Raw genomic sequence first — 25,564 nt, 5'->3', positions numbered from 1 at the left:
TTGCACTGTACCTACTGCTCAGTATTACTTCTTATTCTGCACTTTACTGCTTTTTGCACTTCTGGTTGGATGTCAAAGTTCTTTTTGCTGTACTGTACTTGTGCTGTACATTGACAATAAATCGAATCTAATCTAATGTTTGATTTGGGATGAAACTGTAATGGGGTCAATATGTCAGAATGCAATGATAGCAAATAAAAGAAGTCGTTTCTTCCCAACTGCATATTCCAACCACAAAACATGAGCCTTGCTTGATCCAACTCTTGCGAGATTGTGCTTACGTGCCCAAGAAAGGGATCAAGCGCAAAGTGAGAACATCTCACATCTCCGCATCACTTCATCACCCATCACAAAAAAAAGCGCTAATATATTGTGTCTCTTGTCCCCTTCTTCCACCATGTTGACGGGGGGGGACAAGTCCAAACCGGTTCTAACGTGGATGGGAGGCCGGTTTCAGCTGGCTATGTTGCCGTAGCAACGAGCTCCCTATAAATTCAGGACGGGACATCCGCTGCTTCCAGTTCTTCTTCAGTCTCGGCCAAGGAGAGGAGTATCGCAGGCTGCGGCTCCGTTGTCTGGAGGAAAAACCTTTCTTTTTTTACACCCCAGCGGGTCTAATGGACAAACTCTTTGTAAATGCTTTTTAAGGTAAGAAGTCAAATGTGTTGTTTTTTGGGTATTTTTGTTGCACGGACATTGGAGCTAGCACGTGAGAATGAATGGGCTCCTGTGGTGACGTTTCCCCCCCACTTTAAGTTCGACGGCTTACTGATCATCAAACATTATGAAATGTGAGGATCGATTAGAAAGTTCAAGCAAGACTGTTACTGGATACCTGCAGTTTGTTGCTTGCTAGTTAACGGTCAGTGGACACGTATTGCGAATTAGGCGTTAACCTGATGAGGATGACGTGTTGATTTTTTTTTCTTTTTTTCCCCTTATCTTTCTTAATACCTTTTAATGAAGCGTGCAATGTGAGTCACGGCTAAGATCACCTCTCGTGTTAAGGGGACATCAGCCGCATGGCATAGAAAACGGAACCGGCATCGTGACGTTTACGTAATTCGTTCATCTTCCATTTGTTCGTTTTGATGTCGTTCAAAGATAAAGGGCGTGGCTTTTCGGCGATTGGAGGGAATCGATCCTGGGCGGAGCCAATTCTTTTTTTTTTCTTAAATGCGTAACGGTGTCGAGTTCTACTGACTCAGTAAAGGTATTTTTCCACTATTGCGACGTTGCAAAACTCATCAATGTACATTTGTTAGCCTTATTTGAATAGCTATTTGGTAAAACATATCCTGCATATAGACAAAAGATGTTTTCCCCCTAAAATGAGGCAATAATTGTACAAATATCTTCTCTCTTCTCAGAATCATCACTCCAGGAGAATTCACTCTGTTTGCTCAACAGGCCCTGGCCTTGAGGCTTATTTAAAGGGTTTTAACTTCACTGGTGAGCCACCTTGGGTCACCTGCACCCAAAGAAATTCCATCTCTTTGTATTCAAGTAAGTGCTACACTCCACTTTTTTTTGCCACATGCACAGTAGTCGACATTAACAATTACCGTAACACTCTTCCAGATTTCTGAGTGACCATTTAAAGGGCTTCTTGCAACCATGAATACGGCCGAGGTTGATTTCTCTTTCCTTGAGGAGGGTTTTTCTGCCAAGGATATTGTCGAGCAGAAGATCAATGAGTCATCTACGACGGTAAGTTCCTGTCCTGAGGATAAACGTGCTTGCCCTTATTATGTGTGTCAAACCATTGTACATCTTGCAGGATGACAGGGATGCCTTCTATGTGTGTGACCTGGGGGATGTTTTGAAGAAACACTTGCGTTGGGCAAGGGCGCTTCCTCGTGTCTCTCCTTTCTATGCGGTCAAGTGCAATGACAGCAGTGTTGTTTTGACAACATTGGCTTCACTGGGAACTGGTTTTGACTGTGCCAGCAAGGTGATTATTGGGAAAGAGGTGACGTGGATGGATTTTTCAGCAGCATTCATAAGACCTAGTGACAAAACGTTTGTTTCTCTTCCACTCCCCCAGACCGAGATCCAGCTGGTTCAGTCTCTGGGAGTAGATCCGAGCAGAATAATCTACGCCAACCCTTGCAAGCAGTTGTCTCAGATCAAGTATGCTTCTGCCCACGGGGTCCAGATGATGACTTTTGACAGTGAAATGGAGCTGATGAAAGTTGCTCGCTGTCATAACAGTGCCAAGTATGACGTCTACTCAAAGCCGTTGAGGTTTGTGCCTTATTGGTCTCGTCCTCAACTCCTTTTTTGCGTTGTTTTCCAGGTTGGTGCTGCGTATTGCCACCGATGACTCCAAGGCAGTTTGCCGCCTCAGCATCAAGTTCGGGGCCCAACTGAAAGCATGTCGAGGGCTTCTGGAGAGGGCCAAGGAACTGGCTTTGGATGTGATCGGCGTCAGCTTCCACGTCGGCAGTGGCTGCACTGATGCTGAGGCCTACAAGCAAGCGATTACAGATGCCCGCTGTGTCTTTGATATCGGGGTGAGTGAAGACTTTAATACACATTAGATATGAGATCCAACTGATGTCAAGTGAGGACCCAAAAGTTTAAAGTCTTGATGTGGCGTCTGTTGATTGAGTTAATTGTGTCCAGTGAAGTGCATTGTAAAAATGAACTCCCTACCTTTTTCTAGCATGATCTGGGCTTCTGCATGAACCTTTTGGATATCGGAGGGGGTTTTCCTGGTTCCGAAGACACGGAGCTCAAATTTGAAGAGGTATCTTTCTTTTTTTGCAGTAAAAGTTCTTGAGCGTCGACTTTGCCAAAGGTGTCTTATTTACCTGGCAAAACAATCTGACTATGTAGATCACTGCGGTAATCAACCCAGCCCTGGACAAATGTTTCCCTGCTGACAGCGGTGTGAGGATCATTGCAGAACCGGGTCGCTTTTATGTGGCCTCCGCTTACACCCTGGTTGTTAACATTATCGCCAAAAAGGTCCTAATGGATGACGAGTCGGGTTCTGACGGTAAGTCCCCCCCCCCGACATGCACTGCTATTTGTGACCTCTCGTCTCGGTGGTCAAATTGAGTTTCCTATTTTTGTGACAGAGGAAGATGAAGGTACGAGTGACAGAAGCCTCATGTACTATGTCAACGATGGAGTGTATGGATCCTTCAACTGTATTCTGTATGACCACGCTCATTGTCTGCCAACCTTGCACAAGGTAAGCTGAAAGCAAACTTGACTATTTGGCAAGAAGATGACACCAACAGTGTTATTTTTGTCTTCTATATGTTCCTAGAAGTCCAAGCCAGATGAGGCCATGTATCCCTGCAGTATTTGGGGCCCAACATGCGATGGCCTTGATCGTATCGTGGAGCAGTGTAACCTGCCCGACATGCACGTTGGCGACTGGCTGCTCTTCGAGAACATGGGGGCCTACACTGTGGCTGCGTCCTCCACGTTCAATGGCTTCCAGAAGCCTGACATTCACTATGTCATTTCGCGGCCAGCTTGGTGAGTTATACAAACTTGAATGTATGGTGCGGTGCAGAAGCTAATTTTATCTGCGGTCATGTTTCTGTTCTAGGCAACATGTGCAGCAAATCTGCTCCCAGGGCCTGCCGCTTCCTGCGGGCACCTGCACACTTGACGTTCCAGCCTGCTGTGGAAGAGAGAGCAACTTGGAGATTCCCGTGAAGCCCGCTCAGGCCCGTGTGCTTTAAAGGCAACATGATTCACAAGAAATCATTTGCTTTTAATAAAGCAACAGTTGTTGTTTTTTTTTTTTTTTCTTTTTCTTCCGTCTTGTGACAAATCTCGGCCAGTTATTTGGAGGGGAGAGGGATATAGTGTTGCAAACATTTCTATGTGGAGGTGAATAATTAGCTGGTTGCTTGGATGGTTTTGGGAAATAATGGCTGCTATAAATGCATGTTGAATGGTTCCATCTTTTTTCATGTGTAAAATAAACATTACATTGTCTTACTGTTGAGGAAGTAATGTCAAGTCTTAACATCCATTGCAGATTTGTTTCCATCAAACTTCTTGCTGAAACCAATCATTTCAATTCATGTGTAGTGTGTAAAAAAAAAAAAAAAAAAATCTTAACCTATACCATTTATCCACAGGGACTCAAAGACACTACTGCCTCTCTCGTCAAATCATTTAATTTAATTTTTGTGCTTATTTTCTGGAGAACGCAGAACATGTAGGTTGTAAGACAGATGGGATTGCAAATTCATGATGCTTTCCTGTGGAAGTTTTTGTATTTTTGTAATAAAGTGGTGCAGAACCGAATGATTTGTTGAATAAAAAATGTGTTCAAACTTCTTGATGCTTAATTGTGGCGACGTGTACAACCCTAAGGCAAATGATTGAATAGCGCCGTCCCGTGGCTGAATAGTGCTACTGCTCCTAGGGAAACCGTCATTTTTGTCCGGGCCCATTTCATGAGTTTTGGTTTTCTTCATTCTGTTGTACCGCAATTAAAATTGAACATCTAATTTCCATTGGTTAATTTTCATGGAATTTTATTGATTACCTTTTCAAACAATTGCCTGAGTCGAGTTCTATCCATGATCACTATTTTTCTTCATTAACAGAGGTGTGTGAGTTGGGATCATTTAACAAGAGAAATCCCTTTCCTCTCATAATGCTTCCTGATATATTCCACGATGGCTTTCTCCTCATTGATTTCCTTCTTAAACACCATAATGTAGCACTTGGGTGCCAAGTGACAGCAAAGAATGCTGTAGCTCGAAATGAGAATGGCAGCACTCTCAATGGCTTGTTGGTACGCCCCAAACAAATTGATGTAGATGGGGATGAAGAGGATCCAAACAATCAAATACAGCAGCATGCTAACGGTGATCAAACTTGCGTTTTTGTACAGATCTGGCAACTGCTTCCCTTTGAATGCAAACAGGAAACAAATAAGGGCCAATAGTGCATTGTAGGCTAACATGGCTATGAAGAATTCAGTGGAGCCTTTATTGCACTGCAACAGGATGGTCCTGCTTAAACTCCTCTGTGTTGGATATGGAGGGTAAAGGCAGAGCCACGGCACACACAGAGCCAGCTGGATCCCAGATATCACGGCCACCACAGCCACGGGCTGGTTGACCTTGTTCAAACAGGACTTGGTCTTCAAATTAAACTGAAAACCCACTAGTATCTGCAACAGGTTTGCCAGAATACAGGCGATACACAGAGAAAAGGCCATTCCAAAGAGCGGCATGCCAATCATGCAGGAGGCCGCTGTGGGTTTCCCCGGAAAGCTCAAGGTAAGGCCAAAACATGTTAGCAAAGAAAAGAGCTCCAAAAAGCACAAGTAGCCTCCCACAGCCTTCACGACGGGAGTGCCACGATGCATGGCAAACAAGACGGCAAACGCAAGCGTTAGAATCATGCCCAAGGCTTCCAAAATACTCAACAAGATAATGAAGGGATCCGACCAGACCAGGAAGTCAATTTTTTTCTTCAAGCATTCATTCCTCTGTGGAGATGAATACTCGTTGTCTCGACAGCGTCTACACTCTGCACCTGAAGGAGCAAAAAAAAAAGTAAGTGCACCGCCTTGAAAAAAATGGACATGATTGTGTCATGCATCAACATCTGCTCTGAGCATCTAACTCTTACTGAAGAAACATACGCCCTCTAGGGGTGAGACGAAACCTCTACACTTACCTTGTTCTGTCGAATATTCTCCCTCAGCACATGGAACACAATCACTGCAGCATTGCAACTTTACATTCTGCTTCTTCAATTCTTGTCCAGGTTTGCATGTTTTAGAGCAATTGTAAGCTGTTAACTGTTTAAGAAGCCCAAAGAATCAGAAAGTAGGAGATCTAGTCCTGATTTTTGGCCCATGATAAAGACTTACCTTTACACTATGCATTTTTCGCACCATGTCCTGTGGGACCACCACTTTTCCATTTGGCCAGTATTCTCCAATGATTTTGATGATTTCATTTTGTGTCTTGTCCCAGTATAAAATGTCATATCCTAAACTGGGGTCGCCATTACTATCAAAAAATAAATGGGTTGTGTCCACAGTGAAGTTGACCTTCTTTATCGCCATGAGAAGCTATAGAAAGAAAGATGAGCAAAAGTTAAGTCTTGACAAATAAAGGTTTGTGATAAGAGTCGCTCGCGTTTGCATTGACAAATGTTTTCAATGGCATTGCTCTTGAGGAATGAATTGATCGGTTGTGCTTGAGAAGAATGAAGAAAATCTTTTTCATTTTCTCTCTTGAGAGACTTTTGACGTGTTGACATTGAGAAGGGCTTGAATTCACCGATGCTGCTTGTTATGACATTTTACTGTTTGCTTCTTTACGTAGCTACATAAAATAATTCAGGAAGAATTCTTTTGGATGCTTGCTTTTTAAAGACGACATACAACAGATATAAACAGTCCTTGTCAAATGAAAAAAATAAATAAATACACCCATTACCTCCAAGGCTGTGAAGTCATTTTGACGTTTACACTTTTCATGGTCACATTCCATTAAGCATCTGATCCCCTCAACGATGACTTGTACTGCTAAATAGATATTATAAGTTTCATCTTCATCCATATGACTGGCCAAGCATTTGATATCCACACATTGACCACTCTCTCGAATGCTATATGTTAATATACAACCTCTGTCTTCCCCTGACCCATTGGAACAAAGCGGGTAATGATTCAAGTGATAATCCAGGATGGCGTTTGTTGTTCTGTTGAACGTGGACATAAGGTACTCTTTAAATCCGGGCACTGTGTTCCGCTTGGAGTTGAATCCAAATACCTGGCCGGCCATCTCAATACCAGGCAAAGTAGCTAGCATTGTCGAGGTGGACCAGGAATCACTTGCGATCCACGTTTTGTTCAGCTTGTGTTTTATAGCAGCCTTCATTATAATTTCAACATTGGGACCCTTGGTGAACATCACAATGGCCTCAGCAGTTGATTTGTTGATGTTATCCACAAGAGCCGCCAGCCTCTTGTGGGTTTTGGAATCGTTCTTGGAAAAGTAACCGGGCAGAATGTCGATGAATTCAATGCAGACATCCTTCATCTCTCTGACGTTTTGCGAAAGGCGATCGCTACCGTACTTCCCGTACTCATCGTCACTGCCTACGATGGCCACCGACTTCCAGTTGAATTGTTTCACCAGCTCGGCGATGGCTTTTGTCTGATATTCGTCGCTGGATATCGTTCGCAGAAATGTGGGGAACTTCAACTTCCTGCTGAGAAGCTCGCTCGTTGATGCGTAGCTAATCTGTGTTGTGGAAGAATAATCCGTGTTAGTACGTATTGCTGTGCAACGGTGATAGTTTGAAATAAGTATTTCACTTAAAGGTGCAGGTGTCAAACTCAAAGGCCTTGGGCACCCATCTGGCCCTCGCCACATCATTTTAGTTTGCAAAAACAAACCTTGTGCATCCACCATCTTATTAAATCTGGAGCAAAATTGCAAATTGCCGTCCTTTCACTCATTAATAGCATTGAAATCTTTTTACTTTGGAAATGGGGCATGATCGAAACTACAATGGCGACTAACCTGGGTAACTGAAGCCAGAGCGACAATCCGTGACACTGCGATTGAAACCTCGGAAAACCTTTCACCAACCACTGCCATCACTTTAGGTTGTTGCATTAACGTTGCGTTTTGGGGAAGCAAACATCTTTGAGGGTCAGACCAGCCCTTCACAAGCTCCAGAGTGGCCCTGATGGCTAAGGTGACATCGGCACATGTGTCGTAGATGTGGTAACCCAACGTGATGTTTGGTAGAAGTTTGCGTTGGTTCACTTCTCGAATGGCATATATCATCACTTGAGATTGTAGAAACATTTGGTAGCTATAGCTAAAAAAGATAGAAAGAATAATCATATCCGTATAAGCTGCATACATACTTCAATGAGGTTGTACTTACTGGCTGCAGGAGATAGGTCCAGGTATTGAGGTTCTGTTCGTTTGTAAGTGAATTGGAAAAAGTCCTCCAATAATGATGTCACCTGGAAGGTATGCATTTAGCAAATTGTGCTCTTCTGATGGGACCGCAGCCATTATACTCACAACTACACTAAAGAACAACATTCTAACTAATGTGCCTTTACATGTGCTTCCCTTGCTAAACTATGAACAGATTCCAGGACAAAAGCCTTTTATTGTCACTTCCTCTCTTGGCAAGACAATGTATTGCCTGAGAGACTCGGTCGTGTAATGCGGAAGTTAAATAACAGGTAGCTAAAGCACAGGTATCAAAATCAAGGCCCTGGGGTCACATCATTTAATGTGGCCCGTGAAGGCAGATAATTAAAGGCTTTACATTTAAAAAAAAAAAAAATATATATATATATATAGTATATGTATATATAAAACATTTATTTAACTTTTTGAAACATCTGTTTGAAAAAAACAACAACTATTCACTCAAGTGTCCAGTAGAGGTCAGAATTGAAACATTTTAAACTAAAGCAATAAAAAACATACTTTGGAAAAAAAAATACTTTTTGTTAGTTCAGGTTAGTTCAAGTGTGCTAAAAAAATCGACTCATTGCAACGTGATGGCGTCCATTCTTTCAATGCAATGCAGGGAACATTTTTTTGTCCTATTTAGAGAAATTACGAATTGAATGTTTACATGCTGTAAGTATCTTGATTGTTTCGAATTATAAAAAGGTTAACAGCAATTTCTGACAATGTTAATGATTATTTTAAATGAATTCTAACATGATTCCTTGCCAGTGGACTTTAACTGTAACATATGCTTAGAGGACATGTTGTAAATACTATTTTTGCAAATAGAGGCACTGCCCAAAAAATACAAGTCAAATATTAGTATGTCCTTCCCCAGATTCACATCTGATTAATTAAGTCATCATTTTATAACTTTAATAACTTTTGCAACATTAAGCATTGCTAATTCTAGAATCATAACTCAAAATTTAGGAGTAATATGACTAGTCCTGATTTTTTTAAATACTGTAGTCATATTTATTTATAGCTAAAAAGTAAAAATGAAAGGAAGCTAGGTCTTGTGTGAGGTTACTCCATTTTGCACCTCCAGAAGTTTGTGCCTGCCCTTTCTCCTCCTTATCCTGGACTGGGCCTCAGATAGTCCACGCCCCATGGACCACATCCTCCTATAAGAGGCTAAAATCAGACGGAGGTACAGAGTAAGCAGTATCGGCAACGGGCATCATGAGCTCATTCATTTGGGGACTGGCCTGTGTCATTAGCATCCTGATCCCAGGAAGCCTGGGAAAGGTATCACCACAGATGTCCCCAAGGGTCAATGCCAGCTTGGAGAACGTCACATCTACTGAGCAGGCCTCTGAGGAAGCACGAAGCACTGACATTTCCCAAGAGGCAGACCAAAGCGTTCGGAGGTTGCCTCGACAGGATGCGCGCAACAACTACTTGCCTCAGGGACGGCGGAACCTCATCTCAGCAAGTACGTTTTTATATCTTTTTAATTTATTTTTATTTATTATTATTGTTTATTTTTTTACCATCTTTTGCATGTTTGCTGCTGATTGCATGTTGCATTGTTTGTTTTCTTAAAATATTGTTAAGTTACAATTTGGCATGAAGTGCTTTACTGTATAATATATACAGTGTTTTTTGCTGCTCACAAAAGAGTTGTGTTCTTTTGCACGATCTTTCTTCTCTTCATCGCATGAGTCAAACCTGAGCTTCTGCTGCTCTAACAACACCTCCCTCTACCCTTTCCCTCTTTCAAAAGCTGCTGACACTAATTCCAGGTTTTATCACTCTGGGCCCTCTCGTCAGCAACACAAAGCAGAAAAGCATCATGCTTCTCAGCTGTATGCTCAACATCCCAATTCTCCTGTATCCAGCAGAACTGCCACAGGTACCCAAACATACCAGTTTTGGAAAATTAGATGGAGCATTGCCGACCAACAGAATTGCTTGCGGTATTTCTTCTTGCTATCACTCGTTGTCCGTTCCGGACTCGGCTCGTGCTCTTTTGTGTCTGGATCTTGCATGCAAAGCCAACATTTGAGGTTGAATTCACACAACCCAAATGTTTGGAACTAATGCTTCATATTGTCTGAAAAAAAGAAATAAAAGCAGACGTTACGTATTCCCATGTTCTTTAACATGTTTGTTTTTTCCTTCAAATGTTTTCCAGTAACATCGTCATCAAACTGCAAGAACCGGCCAATAGATTTGGTTTTTATCGTCGACAGCTCCCGCAGCGTACGCCCCGCCGAGTTTGAAAAGGCCAAGGAGTTTTTGATAGACATGGTGGACACCCTGGAGATCGGCTCCGATGCCACCCGAGTGGGCCTCGTCAATTATGCCAGCACAGTGAAGATTGAGTTTTATCTGAACACCTATTTTGACAAGCAAGCCTTAAAACACGCATTGGCCCGCGTTGAGCCCCTAGCTTCCGGCACCATGACTGGCGTAGCCATTAAGGCGGCCATGGAGAAAGCTTTTATTGCAGAGGCGGGGGCCCGAATCGGCTCCACCAACATCGCCAAAGTGGCCATTATACTAACTGATGGGAGACCCCAGGACCAGGTGGAAGAGGTGTCAGCGGCAGCTCGGGCGTCCGGCATCGAAATCTATGCGGTGGGAGTAGACCGAGCAGATCTGGGGTCACTCCGCCTCATGGCCAGCCAGCCTCTTGAGGACCACGTCTTCTACGTGGAGACGTACGGTGTCATAGAGAAGCTGACGGGCAAATTTAGGGAAACCTTGTGTGGTAAGGATGATCTGGAGAGTGTGGATATTGGCGGTTTGGAAATAACACAAACTGACAGGGAAGACGGTTATGGGATAAAAAATGAGAATGACGATAAGAGAAAACACGGTATGTCAGATTTATCCTTCTTGATAAAAACTGTGATTATTAATGGGCAGCGCCATATTGTACAAGGCTCCATTTAAAGCTCAGCAGTCTTCCTCTTTCAAAAGGGCAAGGTAAGCGTTTGGATGGTCCTCCTGAAATGTTCACTAACAGACACACATGCTATTGTACTTCAATGCATTCATTATGTACAATGGGCCCAAGTACTAACCATCCTCCAGAAGAAGACTAAGCTAGGATCACTCCTGGATCCAGCAATTTGGGGAACTTTAAAGTGGTCCGAGTGGAATATGATGCTGCCTGTTAGTTTTCACAGTCTGTGCTGCTCTTGGCAAAGTGAGCTGCGGGTTTTGCCGCGTGCCCTTACTCATGCCCTGCTCATGCTCACGCTAAGCTGTGCAGGAATTAAACTCCGGCTGCTGCATTTTTTTTAATCGGCCTTAATGGCTAATCCTTGCGAGGCCAAATCTGTGTTTACTTAAGGTTTTACTTGAAAACTAATCTCTTATAAAATACCAAAAGCCATTTAAGTCCTCTTCCAAATTCCTTGAATTCATTTTTCAAAATAGTCGAGTTTCAGCAAGTATGATGTGACCAAGTGTTGTGGGTAATTATTGTTATTTGTTGTGTTAATGTTCATTAATATCCAACATGGCGATCAACGATGCCATAGATGAAGTTGTTTGTTCATCATATCAAACATCTGACCAGCCCAGCCGCTTATTAGCACCATAAACTCATGTGAGTGCTGCTACGAATTGTGAAATGGGAAAAAAAACAGGCTTGATTACCGTAATTTTCGGACTATAAGTCGCGTTTTTTTTCATAGTTTGGGTGGGGGGGCGACTTATACTCAGGAGCGACTTATATACATATATATGTTTTTTTTCACTTTTTTGGGCATTTTATGGCTGGTGCGATTTATACTCCGGTGCGACTTATAGTCCGAAAATTACGGTATGTTCAAATTGACAAAGGAAAATAAATATCAAAATAGCCAAATTGTCCTTCCAAAATGTAGCAGCACTCAAAATTGGTTGCTCACGCAAGTCGCTCTGCTTCCTTTGTGGTAGCGGGATTTGCTTGCATGGATTTGCATGTTGGGGGTGGGGCTGGGGTCATGTCAAATGTCTGGGTCCGATTTGACACTAACTATCTGTTGCATGTCTTTGCTGGTGAGATGGTGAAATCTCCAAAGCAACATCACCGATTTGCATGACGAATCAATCAATACCGATGATTGACTAATAAATACTAAGTATGAAATCAAGTCGATTGAAGCCAATCAGACATTTTCTTTCAGGAGTGGACGCATGCGCTCGCGGGCATAATTGCCAGCAGCTCTGCGTCAGCAACGGTAACTCTTACAACTGCCAGTGTTGGGCTGGTTACGTCTTGAACGCAGACAAGAGGACATGTTCACGTAAGACTCTTCCCGTTTCAATGCTTGATTCAAAGCAACCAGTCCCAATGTGAGACCGTCTCATTGCAGGTCTGGACGCATGTGCCCGGGGACATGACTGCCAACATGTTTGTGTCAACAGCGGTGACTCTTACGTCTGCAGATGCGCATTGGGATACGTCCTGAATGCAGACCAGAAAACATGCTCACGTAAATACATCATATTCGGTTGATATCTTCCGGATGGGCAAACTTCTATTTTCTGCTGACCTCCACAGTTTCTGCGCAATATGTGCAGCAGCATTTTTGACACCCCGAATAGGAGCTACATTGATTGGTTTCTATCGGCGTCATGACATGCAAATCATTGGCGTCGGGGGAATTTGCCCCACGTCTCGTTCCAGGTTCAGATCCGTGCGCTGATGGACACGAATGCCAACACATTTGTGTTGACAATGGCGACTCTTACATCTGTAAATGTCATCCTGGATATACATTGAATCCAGACAAAAAAACATGCTCACGTAAGAACTTTTGATTTTAGACATGGGGATGCATCTCAGGTTTGCCTGCCTGCCTGCCTGCCTGCCTTCAAGTGTATTTGAAATGCAATGGCAATGATTTGTTCCGTTCCGTCACTGAGGTGAGCATTTATGTTGCAGGTATCATAACAGATCCGTGTGCCAGAGGGAATGACTGCCAACAAATCTGTGTCAACAATGGCAATTCCTATTACTGCAGATGTCAAGCAGGATACGTACTCAACGTGGATCGGAAAACGTGCTCACGTAAGGAACTGGGAACACGTCACTTTTTTTTGCATTTCATACGGTTTCCTCAACTGAGCACTTGAAGTTGTCTTTTTCCCAGGTCCGGATGCTTGTTCTCTTGGACACAATTGCGAGCATAATTGTGTCAACAGCGGAGATTCGTACATTTGCACGTGTCGTACGGGATATGTTTTGAATGCAGATGGGAGAACGTGCTCACGTAAGAAACTGTTTGTCATTTATGAAGTGAGAATTTCACAATTTATATGGGTTCCTCAACTGAGCACTTGAAGTTGTCTTTTTCCCAGGTCCGGATGCTTGTTCTCTTGGACACAACTGCGAGCATAATTGCGTCAACAGCGGAGATTCGTACATTTGCACGTGTCGTTCGGGATACGTTTTGAATGCGGATGGGAGAACGTGCTCACGTAAGAAACTGTTTGTCATTTATGAAGTGAGAATTTCACAATTTATATGGGTTCCTCAACTGAGCACTTGAAGTTGGGCTGTCTTTTTTCCAGGTCCAGATGCTTGTGCTCTTGGACACAGCTGCCAGCACATTTGCGTCAACAGCGGAGATTCGTACATTTGCAAGTGTCGTACGGGATACGTTTTGAATGCAGATCGGAGAACGTGCTCACGTAAGAAACTGGTTTTCATTTACGAAGTGAAGATTTGATACGTCATATGGTTTCCTCAACTGAGCCCTTGACGTTGTGGTGTCTTTTTTCCAGGTCCGGATGCTTGTGCTCTTGGACACAGCTGCCAGCATATTTGCGTCAATAGCGGAGATTCGCACATTTGCAAGTGTCGTACGGGATACGTTTTGAATGCAGATCGGAGAACGTGCTCACGTAAGAAACTGGTTTTCATTTACAAAGTGAAGATTTGTTACGTCATATGGGTTCCTCAACTAAGCACTTGAAGTTGGGCTGTCTTTTTTCCAGGTCCGGATGCTTGTGCTCTTGGACACAACTGCCAGCATATTTGCGTCAATAGCGGAGACTCGTACATTTGCAAGTGTCGTACGGGATACGTTTTGAATGCAGATGGGAGAACGTGCTCACGTAAGAAACTGTCAAGACTGTTACTTGTTTTTCTTCCAAATGAAATGATGAGCACTTGAGTTCCTTAGAAGCTGGAGTGTGTCTTTTCCAGGTCCGGATGCTTGTGCTCTTGGACACAACTGCCAGCATATTTGCGTCAACAGCGGAGATTCGTTCATTTGCAAGTGTCGTACGGGATACGTTTTGAATGCAGATGGGAGAACGTGCTCACGTAAGAAACTGTCAAGACTGTCACTTGTTTTTTTCCCATATGAAATGATGAGCACTTGAGTTCCTTAGAAGCTGGAGTGTGTCTTTTCCAGGTCCGGATGCTTGTGCTCTTGGACACAACTGCCAGCATATTTGTGTCAACAGCGGAGATTCGTTCATTTGCAAGTGTCGTACGGGATACGTTTTGAATACAGATCAGAGAACGTGCTCACGTAAGAATGTTTTCGTTTTCAACATGCGGTACTGTTACGAGATCTAAACTTTTGCTACACCTTCACCAGTCACATGTGTATCACAAAATTGCTAATGGATACAATCAAATGGATATTTTATTCAACAATATGTTAAGTACCGTTTGTATTTTGCACGATTCTTGTTTGTAAGTTGCACATCAGGGGGACACGACTGGACAATTTGACAGTGTTTGTCTTTTTGCAGTCCTGAAGACGTGAGCAGTTTGCTGAAGCCATGACTACAATGTCCCAACGCCACTTTATGGATATTTTAGCACTGCTCCACAATGAAGTGGACACTAGGACTTTTTTGGTGTGACCTCATAGAGAAGACTTTAGCATTGGAATAAACTTTCTTGTTTTTTTGCCTTTTTTGACAAATGTGAACTGCATCTTTAAATGACGTATTAACATGCAGTAGCCATTCCAAATGAATATCTTCAAACAGAATCTCCTAATCTAATGAATAGGATCATGTGATCATGATTGTTTCTTACCCATTCCATCGAAATGATTTTTAATATCCTGATCACCGCTAACTCTTGATTATTGTTTGCAGAGGCTTAAAAAGAACTGGGCTGTGTCATGCGTTTCTCTATCAAGCTGCATGACGTATTACAATTCGACGCTGCTTTGACGGCTCGTACTTTTCTAATTCTTTCAGAAGAAATGAGGAGTGAAATAACGCAAGATGCCTGCAAGTGTGAAGCTCAGATACTGTTCCAGAAAAAAGTGCAGACGACCATTCAAGACTTGAGCCGAAGACATATCCTTTTGTCATCTCATCGTTTTAAGAATGTTCTGCACAGCTTTACCTCTCCAGTTGTTTTCAGTTGTACTTTCTTAACTGTTAATCCACTGGATGACCTTTCAGAACGAATGAACCAGATTGAGGACCAGCAGCAGTATTAGGAGCTGCGATGATGTCACGGGACCAGCGTAGAATTTGTAAACTTGATTCTTTTGTAACTTTCCCGTGGAATGATTTGAAGTCGTAGAAAAAGACACTAATAGCACTTTGGTTTTATATTAAAACCCCTATATTTACTACATTCAAAAGACGTGCATGTATGTGGTCATTCAGTCAATGTATTCATTGTTTTTTGAGCAGGTTTATTCTCAGAGGTCCACATCTGTGAGCATCACATTGTCATTGTTGATGATTGTTCGACTCCATTGGATCACAGCAATACTAAACCGAGAAAAGATCAAGTCGCATGTAGATGGCCTGCCTGTACATGGCTCAGTTACAGAATACTCTATGGTGCATTTCTTCTGTCTCTTGTCAACTTTAGAATACGTTTCAATATATAGTTTAGTTTTATTTATGGCTGGAGTTAAGGTAGACATTGAAAGGAGAAAGGCTGAACTTTTATGATCATCAGCCCTGTTCAATTGTTTATGTAACCTATTCAAAGTATGCTCATTGTAAGTACTGTATTTTCTGCTTTTGTCACTTAGATGGTTGTGAAGAATTTAGGATTTTGTACTGATTATGTGTAAACTGATGCCATGTACAAGAAATGTTTGAGTGACTTGGTGTTGTTGGTGCTTCTTGAATAAATATTCTTAAACCATTTATCATCATGAATTATTTGTGCGTCTCTGACATGCCATTTTGAAAAAACACCCTCTTCTAATGCTTGCTCGTAAATACAAATAATTGTGTTGCTCAAAAAACTACAAGTACCAGCAACATTCGAAATGGGGGAAAAAACTACAACTCCCAGAAACACACTGCACAGTGTACAGTTGCCACGGGCGACAGGAAAAGGCTACAGCGTCCGTGCTACAGCTTGAGGGAAAACCTAACAAAACAGTTGAGTTTGGACACATTTCTGATGCATTGCAAGTGACGTCAGAAATGTAATGATTGAAGATGATCGGATCATGTCTTTTGTGTTACGTAAAGGCTCAGTTTGTTTGCATCTACTTCGTCGTGCTAGCTTAGCTAGTAGCTACCGTTCCACGATTGCAGCAAAAAATGAAGAAAAAAGGAACTATCTTCATTTAGACCGTTTTACAAATGTGCCGTTGTATATGATGCAACTTTCGGTGGTCCTCCTTCCGATCGAATGGCGTGCATTGCAACTAACGTCTTGTTATTCCGATCATGATTTGCACGGATCTGCCACGGAAAATGAATATTCAGCTTTTGCAATCCGAATTTTGATACGTCAGAGTTCAAAAATATAAACAACATTCAGCTCGGTGCAGTACAACCACAATCATATAACCCTATTCCATAAATAACAATCTGAAATACTTAACCATAACTGAAAACGATGCAGCTCGTGTCATAATTTGGAAGTGGTTAAAAAAAGATCCATTGTAATGTTTTTTTTTTTTTTCTTGTTGACGCCTGCCAGCTTGCCACACACTAGATATAAAGAGGCTTCAAAAGGAGACCATGTTTATCTACCTCAGCAAGAAGGTGAGCACTTAACACTGAGAGTTGAAGAAATAAAAGTACAGGCTAATATAACAGATGTCTTGTCTTTTTAGATTGCTATTCCCAACAGTATTCACTTGAAATGTGTCTCTTGGAACAAAGATCAGGGCTTTATTGCCTGTGGAGGGGATGATGGCCTCTTAAAAGTGCTCAAACTTGAAACTCAGACAGGTATGATTGTTGCAACCTGCAGTACATTTTCAGCTCCTTTTTGTGCTGTGCTTAACTTGTCAAAGCAGCCAAATAGCAAAGTATTCCGTTTGCACACTGCAAATCGACATTTAACATGCGACGAAGTTGCTTTTTGAGACTCTTATGCAAGATCCCTGTGATTGAGATTTTAGATTTTGCCAAACAATAGTTCACACAGTGTGCAAGAAATCTTTTAAAACTCGCCGAAAGCTTTTGGGTGCTTTCCGGGCACCTCTGTATCAGTCCCTGTAAGTACAACTGGTACCACCTCGTTCATTCCAAACAGACAAACAATAGTGCGACTCAATTCAGAAAGTATTGATGCTGACTTGGCTCCCCTTTTCTTTTCTTCCCCCACTTGACAGACGATGCCAAACTTAAGGGACTTGCTGCACCCAGTAATTTGTCAATGAACCAGACTTTGGGAGGGCACAGTGGTGAGTCAACATTAGATCAACCAAGATAAAGAATTCAACAGCGGATGATGTGAGTGGGAAATGATAACACCATCACTGGTCCATTTTCAGGTGCTGTACAAGTCGTCACTTGGAACGAACAGTACGAAAAACTAACAACCAGTGACCAGAATGGACTCATCATTGTATGGATGCTGTACAAAGGTGTGTGTGTGTAGCTTATTCTGATAACCTGATGATTATGGATTTGTACTCAATCATCTTTTCTCATTTCTTCTTTTTCCAAGGTGCATGGTACGAGGAAATGATCAATAATCGGAATAAATCGGTGGTGAGGAGCATGAGTTGGAATGCTGATGGTCAAAAGATCTGCATTGTGTATGAAGATGGGGCAGTCATTGTTGGATCTGTAGATGGTAAGAAGAAGTTTTCAAGTACAACACACATACTTTGTGTTGGCAAAATCGGTGTAGCGTAAAATCCCAATCTGTCACATGACAAGGATTGTTTTGTTCCCATACTTGGGTGAGAATATGAGTTTGGATTAAGACCTTTTTTTTTTTTTTCTCCGTAGGTAACCGGATTTGGGGAAAGGAGCTGAAGGGAAATCAGCTTGCACATGTGGCATGGTCTCCAGACAGCAAGGTCTTGCTCTTTGGCATGGCCAACGGGGAAGTTCAAATCTTTGACAACCATGGCAATTTCATAGTGAGTATATAAACACAGCATATAAAGTGGAATCATCAAAAGTGGGGCTGGGTATGTTTGTGAACCCGGCGATACGATACGTTCCTCGATACACGATTATAATAAAAATATCATTAAATAAAAAAATATCGATACAGTATCAATATTTTGAGCACACCCGGCAGAATCTCAGATTGTAAGCCCTCTGCCTTCCGTTTGTGAGCGTAAAAGTAGAAACACTGCAGTCATGGCGGCTGTGGAAGCTGTCATCTCACATGGCCTTGTGAAGCCAGCTCACCAGTTGACACGAGAGGAAGAGTAAATATTAAGGCAGGGGTCTCAAACTCCAGTCCTCGGGGGCCGCATTCCTACATGTTTTCCAAGTTTCCCTCGTGAAACACCCCTGATTCAAATGATCGGTTCATCCTCACGTTCTGCAGGAGCCTGATCATTGAATCGGTCGGGTGTGTTTAACGAGGGAAACTTGGAAAACATGGAGGAATGTGGCCCCCCCCCCGAGGACTGGAGTTTGAGACCCCTGGATTAAGACCAAACAACAACTTTGACTCGACTTGAATTTTGTTGATGTTGATGCTCCACCCAAAAGATGGAAAAGAATCAACTCACATGTTTTACACCGGATTGATTTGAAAGCCTAACCTTGTGTCCAAAGTCAGTGGTGTTACCCAATAAGCTCTTCAGACCGCACAAATCCAATATTTAACCCAATCCACTGGGTCAAAATAATTAACCCAATTGGGTTTGGGTTTGAATGATCCAGCACTTCAGACACTAATGATATCTTTGATTGTTATTGCTAAAAGGATGTTCCTTTCATTCAAAGACCTTTGTGTTATTGCTAATCTTCAATCTTTTGTTTTTCAGATGAAACTGACCATCAGCTGCCTGACTAACGTGACAGGAGCAATTAGGATAGCAGGTATCCACTGGTACTCAGGAACAGGCGGTTACGTAGAACCCGACTGCCCGTGTCTCGCTATCTGTTTTCAAAATGGAAGATGTCAGATTATGCGCTACGAGACGGATGAAAGTAAGGCGCTCAAGCACAAAGACTGCAGATCTTTTTGCAGTTTTTAATGGTGACAATGAGTTATGCTGGGTTTTTGTTTTTTTTCTGCAGACCCTGTGTGTATTGACACCACGATGAATGTGGTCAGCATTCAGTGGAACCATTGCGGTAGTGTGCTGGCAGTGGCCGGTTCCCTCCGAGCTTTGAACTCAGACGTAGAAATCAACGTGGTGCAGTTTTATACACCGTTCGGAGAGGTGAGGGCAACACGCTCTTTCCGAGACAATTGCGATAAGCTTCCATGCCCCTTGCGCGTTCATTTCCCACAGCACCTGAGAACCTTGAAAGTGCCTGGGAAACAGATGACAGGAGTTGCTTGGGAAGGAGGAGGCCTGCGGATCAGCCTGGCTGTCGATTCCTACATCTATTTTGCAAATATCAGACCAGATTACAAGGTAAACGACAATGGGAATTTTGCCTAATGTACACATTCTTGCAATGTTTTTAGTTCTATCCATTCCAGCAACCTCCAAGTCAAGATGAAACTCAGCATCTCTTTGTTTTTTTTTGTTTTTTTCTGACCAGTGGGGCTATTGTTGCAGCACAGTAGTCTATGCCTTCACAAAGCCTGAGCGTCAAGATTATTGTGTGGTTTTCTGGGACACTAAAAACAATGAAAAATGTGTCAAGTATGTCAAGAGCCTCATGTCCATCACCACATCAGGGGACTTCTGCACCCTGGCCAGCAAGGCTGATGACACCCAACTGCAGGTACAGCTTTAAAAAACAAAAAAACATCTAAATGAATTTGTTAGATGAATCACATTTTTATATATTTGTATTTGATCAAATAGTATGCCATAGAAAATGTTGATTCTGAAAGGAAAGATTGTGCCGCTAATATGTTTGGGTGTACTCATTTATGTTGAGCACTAAGCAGCTTTTACTTATTCTTTGGCATGCAGGGAAACGCTGAGTCAGACGCCGAGAGTCATGCAAAGGTAATGTCACGCAAAATAAAAGCATCGTTTCTTAAATCAAGAATAGAAGTTAACTTGTTGTAACAATTCCTGTTTTTCAGTATGTCCTTATTCTTTGCAACTCAATCGGGACTCCATTGGACTCTAAGTACATCGATATATGTGAGTTCTTTTGAGAGTTTTGTAACTTGAAATCACCCAAAGAGCAGGATGTTGATTAATGACTTCAAGTCAACGTTAGAGCTCGCACCTCGCGTATGGAAAAGAAAAAGAAAAGCGGCCGTCGCTCCGTCTCCTGCCGCCCACAATCCCAACTCTCACCGGCTCACAGCAGTCTGTGGCCAATAGTCAATGAGGAGTGGGCGTCCCACATTTTCAACATTCCCTTTCTGCGTGGCATTGCTGACTGTTTGCTGAGGAGCCCAAGCCAAAAGTTCAAAGTCTGGACATTTGAAAGGCGCTCGTCAAAAATAACTCAATCCATGAAGCAGCTCTTTCTGTTTTTCTGTTGTTGTTTTTTTTGCACGTGACAATGTTAGCTCAAATATATAGCACCGGCTAAAGAAATATTTCCACATGTACTTCTCCAAATAAAACTGCCCACTAATTAGTTCCTTGATTAGGTCCATTGTTTGTGACCATGACCAGGACACACGTGATCGCTGCATCTAAAGAGGCTTTCTACTTGTGGCAATACAGAGTAGCAAATAAATTAACTGCCTTGGAGATCAACCAAGTAACCAGAACTAAGAAAGAGGGAAGGGAAAGGTGAGTTGATTGATTGATTTCTATTTTTTGTTACAGCACAGTCAATGTGTATCTTGAAAAGATGGCCTCGGGTTTACCTAATACACTCGTGCCAAGACTGACGGTACATACCAAGCTAGTCATGGAAAGTTACAGGAAGGCAAGATAACCACACACCTCCAGTCTGGGAGGCACTGTCTGAAATCTGAATAGAATTCATTCATCTTCATCCACTGCCACAGAGACTCCAGACAGTCACCTCAGTGCAAGCGTCTGATATGCTCTCACTTCCTGTCTTTTTTTTAGGCTGTATCACATTGACAGCAGTCCAACTGGAGTCAATGACAATGGAGAGGACTTTGCAAAAGCCTTCACAGTAAGTGACATTGGGCCTCATTCATCAAGAAACAAACTTAAAATAGTTGTGCGTAAAATATGCAACAAAAAAAAAAAAAAATCCCATCCAAAGTGCATTTATGTGTGTGTGTTTTTTTAAGGCAACGAGGAATCCCATATGTTGCATCACAGCAACGGATAATACTTTGATGATGGTAGGTACATCTCTGCTTTGGCTACAATTCTCTCAATAATATTCAATGGCATCCACGACCCGGGAGAAACCAAAAGTGCCCTACAATCTTTACAAGTAAACGTCATTTGACCTCTGAACCTTTGAACGTCCAATTGTTCAGTGTTTCGGTCAAACCTTTTTTCCCCTAACAAGTCGATAAAGGGCAAAGTTCACGTGTTTGATCCATAAATCGACTGCTTCATGATTCAACAGTCAGTGCCATCGAGAGGAGTCCAAAAATACAACAACTGGTTCATGAAGCACATTTGAAGCTTCATTTCCCCATCACTGCTGACAGCTGAATAGCACTTGCGTGTGTGTTCCAGGGCCGCGAATCAGGTCTTATCCACAGATATAGCCTGCCAAATGTTGTTCTCATCCAGAAATACACCATGAACAGAGCCCATCATCTTTCTTTAAACTGCAACTCCAGGCAAGCTCTGATTGTACTTGCTGCGCAAGAAATAGTTTGACTGCGCACCTATTTCGTCAGAACTAACCGCTCTTTACTTCTTTCAGTCGGCTGGCCGTTATTGACATCTCAGGCGTGCTAACTTTGCTGGACATGGAGATTCACGCGTCCTCAGGCGATGCCCCTGGCAATACGGTCTCAGGTGGGGATCCATCAAAGCTTGAACGCAAAGATGTGTGGGATATGAAGTGGGCAAAGGACAACCCTGATCTGTTTGCCATGATGGAAAAGACCAGGATGTATGTCTTCCGGAATTTAGACCCAGAGGTGAGTAAATGATCGCTTTTATCGATGATGAGTTTATGGTTCCTCCTAATGACTGTTCTGTTTGTCCTTTGGGAGCACAGGAACCCATCCAAACATCTGGATATATCTGCAGCTTTGAGGACCTGGAAATCAAATCTGTCCTGCTTGACGAAATCATGAAGGTAAAAAAAAAGTGATTGTTCTGCTCATCGGTCATTTTACAATACGTGTTTACATGTCTCAACTCTTTGGACTTCTACCAATCATTTAAATGTGTACCGGTTCCATGCAGGACCCAGAGAGACCCAATAAAGACAATCTCATCAACTTTGAAATCCGTTCTTTGAGAGACAGCCGCGCTCTCATCGAAAAAGTGGGAATCACGGATGCTTCACAGTTCATTGAGGATAATCCACACCCAAGACTCTGGTGAATATCATCATGACATTAAATGTATTTTTTGTACATGATTGTTAATTTCATAAAATCCCAAATACATAACTATATACTAATACATGGCTTATGCCTTTCATGGACACGCCAGGCGTCTGCTGGCTGAGGCGGCGCTCCAACAACTGGACTTGAAGACGGCCGAGCAGGCATTCGTCCGCTGCAAAGACAACCAGGGCATTGAGTTTGTCAAGCGGTTGGGCAACCTACAGAGTGAGCCCATGAAACAGGCGGAGGTGGCGGCTTACTTCAGCAGCTTCGAGGAAGCCGAGCGCATGTATTTGGACATGGACCGCAGGTACAGTATGTTTGTTGGAGTAAGACATTTTTTTCCTCTTCCTTATTTGATTCTATTGTCTGATATCCACTTCCAGGGACCTCGCTATTAGTCTTCGGATGAAATTGGGAGACTGGTTCAGAGTGCTCCAGCTGCTTAAAACTGGCTCTGGGGACTGTGATGACGCTCTCCTGGAGCAGGCCTACAATGCAATCGGAGACTACTTTGCTGACAGGCAAAAGTGGTACTGGCAATTTGAAAGAATTTGCTTTTTAGTCTTCTCCTATAACGTAATTGAGTCAAAGCGTTGGCTTCTTCCTCTTTGAAGGGTCAACGCAGTGCAGTACTACGTTCAAGGGCGCCACCAGGAGAAGTTAGCAGAATGCTACTACATGTTGGAGGACTATGAGAACCTTGAGAAGTTGACCAATTCGCTACCCGAAAATCATAAACTTTTGCCGGTAAGACAAATGTGAAGGCCGGACTTTGCACAAATATTTGGAGTGATGGACATTTGCCACTCTTATGCTGTAGGAGATTGGCCAGATGTTTACCACCGTGGGCATGTGTGAACAAGCCGTGAATGCTTACCTTAAATGCAACCAGGCCAAGGCTGCTGTTGACACGTGTGTCCATCTGAACCAGGTGAGAGACGCCACTCTGGCTTCTTGCTGTCCTCCCACATACGTCCGCTTGATGACTGAGATTTAGTCTGGCCGTGCGAATGCTGCGCTCGCACATTGCCGTTAAAATGCTCGATCGATGAAGTGTGGATGTAGATGGAGAATGTCAAATCATAGTGTTCTTCTATTTCAGTGGAACAAAGCAGTAGAACTTGCCCGAAACCATAACATGAGGGAGATTAAACCTCTTCTGTCCAAATACGCTTCACATCTTCTTGAGAAGAACAAAATACTAGAGGCAGTAGAATTGTATCAGAAGGCTCATCATTTTCTGGATGCGGCCAAACTCATGTTTAAGGTATGTCACTTGCACTCGATGTGCAAAAAAGTATTTGTTGGTGTGAAAATCCAGAAGATGCCCAGTGTGGCCGTCTCTCAATCATGCTTTTACGCCGTTTGATCCCAGATAGCAGATGAGGAGGCCAAGAAAAGGACTCGCCCGCTGCGGGTGAAGAAGCTGTATGTGCTGGCTGCTCGGCTGGTAGAAAACCATCAAGAGCAAAAGAAGACGTTGCAACAGAGTAAAGCGAAGGGCAAGAAGTCAGAGGTAGGGAAATACACTTCATTTTTGGGGGAATTCCGTGTCAAAATGTGACCCCATGGCTCATTATCAGGCAACATTTGCACTCGCCGGACTCCTCGAAGAAGACACCACGTCTTCGGACAATCGCGTTCTGGACAACGCGTGGCGAGGAGCCGAGGCGTATCACTTTTTCTTGCTCGCTCAAAGGCAACTGTATGAAGGCTACACGGAGAATGCCATGCACACAGGTAAACGACAAGGTTCTCCTCCTCTGCACACTTTATTCTGGATGCTGCCTTTCAAGGAAAAAGATCAGACAGTCTGACTTCAAGAGTACCAATGCGTTAAAGGCCACTTGCCTGCTAGATTGTGGAAAGGTGAAGTTCATGTTACCTATCAGGAGGATGAGAAAATGTCATCTTGACAAGGCATGGAAGGAAAAAAAATAAGATGGAACCTTTGCTATCATCACAATCAAGACAAAGCGGCTTCGTTAATATTGACATCATGTTTCAAGCCCTTCATCTCCGCGAATATGAGGACATCATCCCTGCGGTGGAGATCTACTCCCTCCTCGCCATCTGCTCATCGGCCAGCCGGGCCTTCGGGACGTGCTCGCAGGCCTTCATCAAACTGGAGGCCTTGGAGAGCGTGGACCCGGAGCAGCGGCTGCTCTATGAGGACTTGGCCTTGGAGATCTTCACCAAGCACGTGCCAAAAGACAGCCGCAGGCTGGAGCTCGACGCGGAAGGGTGAGAAAACCAAAAGTCTGTCTTGTGATCTGATCCAGCTCTTTGCGTTCTTTGCATTTTCTTGTGTTACTGTTCCGACTTACTCGTTCTTTCTCTCTTTCCAGGACGTCGGAAAAGTTACCCACCTGCATCGTGAGCGGTCTTCCTATTCAGGACCGGCAGTTGTGGATGTGCAGTGTGTGCAAGCACTGTGCTCAAAGCAACGAGATCAGCAAATATAACTACTGCCCGCTTTGTCACTCGAGTGTGGGCTGAAGCTTTTTTCTCACCCAAATTTTCACCCGAGAGACTCAATTCTATTTTTGTATTAATTATATGATGTACCGCAGCTTCATATTTCTTTTTCTCTTTTTCAAACTTTGATCACAGGTGGCTTGAAAGTGTACAGAGAAATTGACTTTTTGATCCACAATTCATGACTGACACGGGCAATGACTAATTGTACAATAATGCAATGTAAATATGCTGTGTTAGAATGGAATCAAACCTCAATTGACATTTATTATTTTCTCAAATACATGAATGTATATACTATTATAGCTCTTTTATATAAAAATGAAATGATCAGACAAACGGAATCAATATTTTTTTG

The 25,564-nt window shown here is 42.9% G+C and overlaps 4 protein-coding genes across 13 annotated transcripts; 3 read left to right on the top strand and 1 right to left on the bottom strand.

The window, feature by feature from the left end:
• Positions 1-495: 495 nt before the first annotated feature.
• odc1 (ornithine decarboxylase 1) lies at positions 496-4,310 on the top strand. Its single transcript, XM_037241901.1, has 11 exons — positions 496-648; positions 1,371-1,506; positions 1,582-1,710; positions 1,781-1,954; positions 2,048-2,220; positions 2,300-2,516; positions 2,669-2,752; positions 2,842-3,004; positions 3,087-3,202; positions 3,281-3,495; positions 3,569-4,310. The coding sequence occupies exons 3-11, from the start codon at positions 1,618-1,620 to the stop codon at positions 3,702-3,704; spliced, it is 1,371 nt and encodes a 456-aa protein (XP_037097796.1). The 5' UTR covers positions 496-648; positions 1,371-1,506; positions 1,582-1,617; the 3' UTR covers positions 3,705-4,310.
• Positions 4,311-4,497: 187 nt separating this feature from the next.
• LOC119116573 (G-protein coupled receptor family C group 6 member A-like) lies at positions 4,498-8,085 on the bottom strand. The gene is made up of 6 exons (XM_037242045.1): positions 7,903-8,085; positions 7,530-7,833; positions 6,438-7,247; positions 5,864-6,067; positions 5,668-5,791; positions 4,498-5,523 (listed from the first exon to the last, which is right to left on the bottom strand). Exons 1-6 carry the CDS (start codon positions 8,064-8,066, stop codon positions 4,601-4,603), a joined length of 2,529 nt encoding a protein of 842 aa, XP_037097940.1. The 5' UTR covers positions 8,067-8,085; the 3' UTR covers positions 4,498-4,600.
• A 1,017-nt stretch (positions 8,086-9,102) lies between these two features.
• Positions 9,103-16,073, top strand: LOC119116574 (matrilin-3-like). Of its 10 annotated transcripts, none has more exons than XM_037242047.1 (16): positions 9,106-9,426; positions 9,718-9,846; positions 10,129-10,707; positions 12,116-12,235; positions 12,305-12,424; positions 12,619-12,738; positions 12,877-13,002; positions 13,085-13,204; positions 13,293-13,412; positions 13,506-13,625; positions 13,719-13,838; positions 13,932-14,051; positions 14,143-14,262; positions 14,354-14,473; positions 15,162-15,260; positions 15,354-16,073. In XM_037242047.1, exons 1-16 carry the CDS (start codon positions 9,174-9,176, stop codon positions 15,404-15,406), a joined length of 2,439 nt encoding a protein of 812 aa, XP_037097942.1. In that variant the 5' UTR covers positions 9,106-9,173; the 3' UTR covers positions 15,407-16,073. The 10 variants fall into 10 exon arrangements, with proteins under 10 accessions (XP_037097948.1, XP_037097947.1, XP_037097949.1 ...); XM_037242046.1 differs by having other exon boundaries at positions 9,107-9,426; positions 15,159-15,260; XM_037242050.1 differs by lacking the exon at positions 12,619-12,738 and having other exon boundaries at positions 9,105-9,426; positions 15,159-15,260.
• A 158-nt stretch (positions 16,074-16,231) lies between these two features.
• wdr35 (WD repeat domain 35) lies at positions 16,232-25,545 on the top strand. The gene is made up of 29 exons (XM_037240605.1): positions 16,232-16,313; positions 16,864-16,928; positions 17,000-17,117; positions 17,504-17,575; positions 17,666-17,758; positions 17,842-17,970; positions 18,129-18,262; positions 19,127-19,292; positions 19,383-19,528; positions 19,601-19,726; positions 19,857-20,042; positions 20,237-20,272; positions 20,353-20,413; positions 20,875-21,019; positions 21,305-21,374; positions 21,496-21,549; positions 21,896-22,002; positions 22,089-22,308; positions 22,389-22,469; positions 22,580-22,716; positions 22,832-23,035; positions 23,112-23,258; positions 23,343-23,475; positions 23,549-23,659; positions 23,831-23,995; positions 24,104-24,244; positions 24,312-24,468; positions 24,738-24,972; positions 25,077-25,545. Exons 2-29 carry the CDS (start codon positions 16,905-16,907, stop codon positions 25,225-25,227), a joined length of 3,549 nt encoding a protein of 1,182 aa, XP_037096500.1. The 5' UTR covers positions 16,232-16,313; positions 16,864-16,904; the 3' UTR covers positions 25,228-25,545.
• The last annotated feature ends 19 nt before the right edge of the window (positions 25,546-25,564 follow it).

The sequence above is a fragment of the Syngnathus acus genome, chromosome 22 (assembly GCF_901709675.1).
Source record: "Syngnathus acus chromosome 22, fSynAcu1.2, whole genome shotgun sequence".
NCBI classification, from domain to species: Eukaryota; Metazoa; Chordata; class Actinopteri; order Syngnathiformes; family Syngnathidae; genus Syngnathus; species Syngnathus acus.
Note: the sequence above shows the minus strand (reverse complement) of the source record. Positions and strands in the feature narration are given on the sequence as shown.